The sequence below is a fragment of the Temnothorax longispinosus genome, unplaced genomic scaffold, assembly GCF_030848805.1.
Source record: "Temnothorax longispinosus isolate EJ_2023e unplaced genomic scaffold, Tlon_JGU_v1 HiC_scaffold_34, whole genome shotgun sequence".
Lineage (NCBI taxonomy): Eukaryota > Metazoa > Arthropoda > Insecta > Hymenoptera > Formicidae > Temnothorax > Temnothorax longispinosus.
The window spans coordinates 179,328-186,989 of NW_027270165.1; the positions used below are offsets into that span (position 1 = coordinate 179,328).

The window sequence follows — 7,662 nt, forward strand, 5'->3', positions numbered from 1 at the left end:
ACTATGTGTGGGACAAGCTTCCGCAGCATATAAAGGCGGATTTGGAGGTTCAGACCTATCGTCGCTGTGACGCACATTACAATCAACCGTGGCAGCAAACGCACATCGACGGTCCCGCGCCAATGATAAAGGATTGCGGCGAATGTCAACGAAAAAAATAAAAACAGGTAGAGGCCTGTTTAATCGCGCGATAGGTGCACTTCCGTTCGAACTGCACATTCCCGGCTATCAGTATTGCGGTCCGGGAACTCGTTTGCGAGAACGATTGGCTAGAGGTGATCCGGGTGTAAATCCATTGGACGCGGCGTGTCGCGAGCACGACATAGACTATTCGCGTAACAAAGGCCTCACCGAGAGACACGCGGCGGACGAGATACTCGCCGAGAGAGCGTTGGGACGCGTCATCGCGAGAGATTCAACTCTCGGAGAGAGAGCTGCCGCTACAGCCGTCTGGGCGGCCATGAAGGCTAAGACGAAGCTCGGAATGGGTTTGAAAATAAAGGCGAAGACAAAGGCGAAGACCCAGACGAAGATGAAGATAAAGAAGAGAGCGGATTCAAAAAAACGGATACTTCCGGCAGCGAAACGAGGCGGCGTATTGCCGATTCTACCATTGTTGGGAGTTCTCGGTTCTCTGGCCGGCGGAGCGGCCGGAATTACAACGGCGATGAACGCTAGCAAAGCCGCGCGACGTCAGCTGGAAGAGACGCAACGTCACAATCGCGCCATGGAAGGTCGCGGACTTTATCTCGCTCCGTACAAATATGGACAAGGACCGTATCTCGGCCCGCACAAACGCGGGCGAGGAGTAGCGTTAAAGATTAAAAAAAAAACATGAAAGAAGACGTTAAATATGCCCACGGGTGTTACGACTAACGTACAATTGAGTCGACTGGCAAGGCGAATGCGCGTGCCGTTCTTCAGAGGTGTTTTCATGCGTGATTCGTCACCGATCGTCGATGGTGTACGTCGAAACGAGAGTGGTATCGTGAATTTGGACGATGCAGCCGGCCCCGGTACTCATTGGGTAGCGTACGCCAAGAGGGGAGATCGAGTCGTATATTTCGACAGTTTCGGCAATCTTCAACCACCGAAAGAACTGGTGCGATATTTCGGACCAAGTGTGACGAAAATTGAGTACAATCACACGTCTTATCAGCGCTACGATCAGAGCATCTGTGGCCAGTTGTGCTTGCAATTTCTCCGGACGATCGATGACGATCGGCGCTAATTTAAAACCTGACAACGCGCCGTGCGGACTGTGCGGAGACTCAGTGTTCGTCGACCAGCTTCCGCCGATATGTCTATAACGTTTACGCTGACCGGGAAGAGTAGCATCCTCGCGGAGCACTATTTTCCCGCCGTGGATCTGAGCGACGGTGACTACGAGCTCGGTCTAACGTGTTTCGAGACTTATCACACGATTCCGAACGTGAATTCTTCGAATAATAAATTTTATTTTGACGAGGATGACACGGAAATTACGATTCCCGAGGGATCGTACGAAATACGAGCTATACACGAGTTTTTGAAACGTGAAATTTCACGTAAACGTCCGCGACGCGTGGTTCGTTCCAACGACGATCGTCGTACGTCGATCGCGGATATCGCGCGAGAGGAGACCGTTCGCGCGAACGGCTACGAAGACGAGGTCGCGGAATACCCGATAGTGCTTCGCGCAAATTACAATACGATGAAGAGCGAGATCAAGTGCGCTTTCAGAGTGAACTTTAACAAACCGAACAACGTCGGATCGCTGCTGGGATTCTCGTCGACGCGTATATTGCAGCCGGGACAGTGGCACGAATCGGACGCACCGATCAATATTATCAACGTAAACATTATTCGCGTGGAGTGTAACGTGACCGCGGGTGCGTACAGCAACGACAAACGCGATCATACGATACACGAATTTTCACCGAGCGTACCACCGGGATATAAGATATCGGAAACGCCGGCGTAGATCATTTATCTGCCGATCATCGCGCGGAGCGTTACAAATCTAACGATACGCGTCGCTGATTAAGACGGACGATTGCTCGATTTTCGCGGAGAAGAGATCACCGTCAGATTGCACGTACGACGGCGAGAGCGATAACGCGCCAGTGTGTGCGTGAGCGTGAGTGTACGCGTCAGTGTGTGCGTGAGCGTGAGTGTACGCGCGACACATGAGATGCTAGTGTTGAATGACTCGGAGCACGCGACAGATAACAATAATATCTTTACGGCTGCACCGATCGACGATATCGTCAAGTCGACATTCGGTGACGTTAAACAAGCGACGAAAAAGAAGCTCAACGCGTCGAACGTTAAGTTTTTACAATCTCTGGCATTCGCGGTGCGAAACATCTGAACGATGACTGAAATTCTCAACATTGGAGGCGAGCCGGTCTTTGACAATCGCATCGTCAAGATCGAGACTCACACGTACAACCCGTACGCCAACACAACGTTTGACTATAGCGACGAGATACGAATACCCATACAACAGCAGGATCTGTATACGTTGCCGTGCGAAAGTTTTCTCTACGTCGAAGGAACATTTACGGTGACCAGAGCAGCTGGTCAAGCCGATAACGTGGTATTGGGTACTAATTGCGTCGCGTTCATGTTCGACGAGATTCGATACGAGCTCGACGGTATGGAGATTGATCGCTGCAGAAACGTAGGAATAACCAGCACGCTCAAGAACTACGTTACGGTATCGTCCGACAGAAGCGTGATCCTGCGAAACGCGGGCTGCGAACCACATAATAACCCGAACGGATATTTCAATTTCTGCGTACCGCTCAACTTGTTACTGGGATTTTGCGAGGATTACAAACGCGTGGTGATCAACGCTCGTCACGAATTGATCTTGATACGAGCACGCAACGACAATTCCCTGGTGGGAAGTCTCGCGTTGGAGCCTACTATCAAAATACTCAAGATACAATGGCGAATGCCTCACGTGGTATTGAACGAGATCAACAAGCTGTCGATGCTGCGCACCTTGAAAGACGGACGATATCTAAGTATGGGTTTCCGTTCGTGGGATCTGTACGAGTATCTCCTGTTGCAGAACACGACCAAGCACTCGTGGGCCATTAAGACCGCGACTCAGCTCAAGAAACCGCGATACGTCGTCTTCGCTCTGCAGACAGGTCGGAAGAACGTCATGTCCGCCGACACAAGCCGATTCGACGACTGCAACTTGACCAACGTAAAACTCTATCTAAACTCGGAAGTTTATCCGTACGACGACCTAAATTTGGATTTTGGTAAACACAGATGGGCGATTCTGTACCATATGTACGCACGTTTCTGCATGGGCTACTACGGATACGAATATCTCGAGCCAAGTCTCACTGTTTCGACTTTTCTACGTAACGGTCCGTTCGTGATCATCGATTGCTTCCGCCAAAACGAATCCGTCAAAAACGCCACCGTGGATGTCAGAATAGAATTCGACTGCATGGAGAACGTACCGCCGAATACCTCCGCGTACTGTCTCATCATACACGACCGCGTGATTGAGTACAACCCGTTGACGAACGTGGTGCGCAAAATAGTCTGAGTGTTCGCGGCAACGTCGACGTGAATATTATTTTCTCTCTCTCTCTCTCTCTCTCTCTCTCTCTCTCTCTCTCTTTCCATCAGTCTCCGATACCATTATTTAGAGGGACAAGGGAGGGAGGGAGGGGAAGTATAAATCAGAGTGTCGCGAGACGGTTCGCAGAGTTGCGCGTCATTCCTCTCGATTGACGCATCGACGAGGGAGATAGAGAGATAAAGAAATCTCGTCATGTCCGTACCAACGTTCGTGGACCTGCAAGGATTCCTCGTCGGGATGAAATTTGTCGAGAAGGAGGTGGCGGTGCTGAGAAAAGGCTGCGTTCTGACGCATCACATCTTTACCTCATGCCGTGGAATCTCCTCACAAAATCCGACAAATCGTGCGCTACCTGGTTGATTCGCAATCATCATGGATTACGATGGGAAGACGGAAACGTGCCGTACAGCATGGTGAAACGCCTGATTACGTCGGCCGTGCTTAGTGTGGAAGAAGAAGAAGAAGACGATGACGACAAGATGCCGACTCTCGTGTACGTCAAAGGATGCCAGAAACGAAAATGGCTGGTGGATCTGCTGGAGAATTATGCGCGAAAAAACCTAATCGTCGAAACTCTGGATGCGCATTACAAAGATATCGAATCTTTGAATAAACTAGATGACACCAATACTATGCGATGTGGAAAACATGAAAAGAATTGCGCGTTACAAAATGTAATAAAACTATTTAATTGTGGTCGCGCGCGACGTCATAAAGATTTGTGATCTTTTTTTTAATAAATAAATTATATATAACTTTTTTATAATGTTTTCTTTCTTACTCCCCCTCCCCTCCCCCATCATCACTGTTAGAGTAGGCTTTACTTCCCTTTCTCCTAAAAAATCCACTGCGCAGTTCTATAAACATTAATTCCCCCTCCCCCTTCCCCCACCACCACATCATTACTTTTTGGAGTTGTCGCGTATACTCGATTAATTTCATATGATCAGTCTTGTCGCGATCGCTTGTACTGACGGTCAACTTCTCAGAGCCTAGAGAGCAAAAATGTTCTCCTTTAAAGAATGCAACAGCAGCAGCAGCAGCAGCAGCAACAACGGTGCAAAACGCGTGAATGCCGTGAATTATTACATGCCGATTCACAACGTTGAAACTCAAACGTATGAGGCCAGATGCAATAGGTAAGTTTTGTTTGAGAGAAAATTAACATATAGAGTCTCTCCCAGTTTTTATATCTTTGCAAATTGTAATACATTCAAAAAATAAAACTATTTTAATTTCTTTTATCCAGCATTTTGGGGGACCGTCGCGCGGTTCGTATATTCAGCAGACGATACGCGCTGACAGCTACGGGATACAAATTCCTCGAAATTGGCATCAACGTGGGTCCACCGAGCTACGTGGAGATCGCCGTTGGAGATCATCGAGGAAAGAAACTGCTGTTGTCTCTCGAAACGTGGAAGACACTCTACGAGCAACGACAAAATATTCAGAATTTCTTTCGCAATGACTACAAAGATGTCCAAAGTTTTATAAACGTTGGACCGCTAAGGTGAAAGTTTGTAAATCGGTTAATAACGTCAAACTCATACGTCTCGAATCTGTAGACGTACGCTTGATAATGACCAAATCGACGCTGAATCGTATGTTCGATCTCGATCGATGCATTGATGCGAGATTCGATCGTTTGGTCAGAATCCTTGCGGCGGTCGATGCAAAATTTGCAGTTTTCCGATATCGCGTCCACCGTGACGGATCCCAGGGAAGCGTCGAATGTAATATACGCTAGCGATGCGTTCAATACGAATCAGCTCATCGATTGTGAGCTCGCAACTTTAGTTTTTTAGCACGTAAGACATATTATGTAAAAGAAGAGTTAAATAAACAGGCTTTTTTTACACCTAAACGAACGATGTATTTTTTTTGCGTGCATGTCCTTCCCTATACCTAACTTTTATCAAATGTTGTTTACGACGAACATGTTCCGACAGGTTCGATGCGTTATCGGGTTGATCATCGTCCGATGACGTCATTTTTTCTTTTGTCTTTTACGTACTGCGTAGATAGATTGCTTAGCAAATTTGTTTAATCTACGCGATAATCACACCCCCTTTTCCTAGAAAAATGTTGTTTACAACGAACGTGTCCCGACAGGTTCGATTGTTTAGTCTACGAGATAATAGATTGTTTAGTCTACGCGATAACACCCCCTTTTCCTAGAAATATGTTGTTTACGACGAACATGTCCCGACAGGTTCGATGCGTTATCGGGTCGATCATGTCCCGATGACGTCATTTCTTCTTTTGTCTTTTACGTACTGCGTAGATAGATTGTTTAGTCTACGCGATAACACCCCCTTTTCCTAGAAAAATGTTGTTTACGACGAACATGTCCCAATAGGTTTTGATGCGTCATCGACAAAAAAACACGCTCCTACGCAGTGCGCTATCGAGTTAGTCTTACCTTTGTGCGCCGCCTAGCGGCGTCGTTGCGAACGTACCCCGCGGCCCGACGAATCCCGCAGCCCCCGCGAACCCCCACGCGGCCCCCGCGCACAGTGGGCCAAAACGGCAATCTAGCTGGACAAAAGTCGATTTTCGAAGATTAATATTTCCTTAAATAAACGATTATATTTTTAAGAAAGATATCTGATAGTTTATTTTCTACAAAATATTTACCATTTACACTTGTAGTTGTGTTATAACAATCATTTGAATACGTCGTATAAATGTCATCTCGCAAAACGTTAAATCATTACTTTAGCAGCGCTTGAGAAAGAAAGAAGTATTCTGCTTATATTGAAGAATATTAAAACTTCAAATTAGATAAATATAGAGAAAGGTATATATTTTAAATTTTATTAACAAATTTTAATAATAGTTTTTTAATAATAGCGGTATTTTAAGTCAAACATTGCCGATTTTAATTATAAAATTTTCAAAGTATGAAACTTAGAAAGGTCTACAAAAAAAAAACGCTGTGGATTGCTGCCGTCATTTTACCAGCATATTATTCCTTAGACATTTCTGAGTTTTATCCTTGAAAACTAGCTGCCACTAAGTGCCGCTCTCATAGATACAGCGTTTTTTTAGAACTCGCAACTCGTCCGTTTGCGTAAAGATACACGAGACGGTCTCGCGCTGCGCGTGTACTTGGCGAGACTACCGTGTCTCTTGATATTGACATCTATCTATGGTTATCTATAATTGCTGCAACGGTGTACGATAAACAATATTAACAATAACAACGATGACACTAATTCGCAAGTGATAAACGGACATAAAAGTCATGTGAAAGAGAAAGGTAATAAATAAAAGTTATAATAAAGAAATATGGAAATAAATAAATTGTGAGAAAAATAAAGACATAAAAAAGTGAAATGAATAAGGCATGTTGAAATAAATAAAATGTAAAATAAATAACTATAGATAACCATAGATAGATGTCAATATCAAGAGACACGGTAGTCTCGCCAAGTACACGCGCAGCGCGAGACCGTCTCGTGTATCTTTACGCAAACGGACGAGTTGCGAGTTCTAAAAAACGCTGTATCTATGAGAGCGGCACTTAGTGGCAGCTAGTTCTCAAAAATAAAACTCAGAAATGTCTAAGGAATAATATGCTGGTAAAATGACGGCAGCAATCCGCAGCGTTTTTTTTGTAGATCTTTTTAAGTTTCGTACTTTGAAAATTTTATAATTAAAAATCGGCAATGTTTGACTTAAAATACCGCTATTATTAAAAACTATTATTAAAATTTGTTAATAAAATTTAAAAATATATACCTTTCTCTATATTTATCTAATTTGAAGTTTTAATATTCTTCAATATAAGCAGAATACTTCTTTCTTTCTCAAGCGCTGCTAAAGTAATGATTTAACGTTTTGCGAGATGACATTTATACGACGTATTCAAATGATTGTTATAACACAACTACAAGTGTAAATGGTAAATATTTTGTAGAAAATGAACTATCAGATATCTTTCTTAAAAATATAATCGTTTATTTTAAGAAATATTAATCTTCAAAAATCGACTTTTGTCCAGCTAGATTGCCGTTTTGGCCCACTGTGCCGCGGCGCGACCGCGGACTTCCCCTCTCCCGCGGACG

The 7,662-nt window shown here is 44.7% G+C and overlaps 1 protein-coding gene across 1 annotated transcript; it reads left to right on the forward strand.

Moving 5' to 3' along the window:
- The first annotated feature begins 2,356 nt into the window (after positions 1-2,356).
- LOC139824372 (uncharacterized) lies at positions 2,357-3,556 on the forward strand. The gene has a single exon (XM_071796902.1). It carries the CDS (start codon positions 2,357-2,359, stop codon positions 3,554-3,556), a length of 1,200 nt encoding a protein of 399 aa, XP_071653003.1.
- The last annotated feature ends 4,106 nt before the right edge of the window (positions 3,557-7,662 follow it).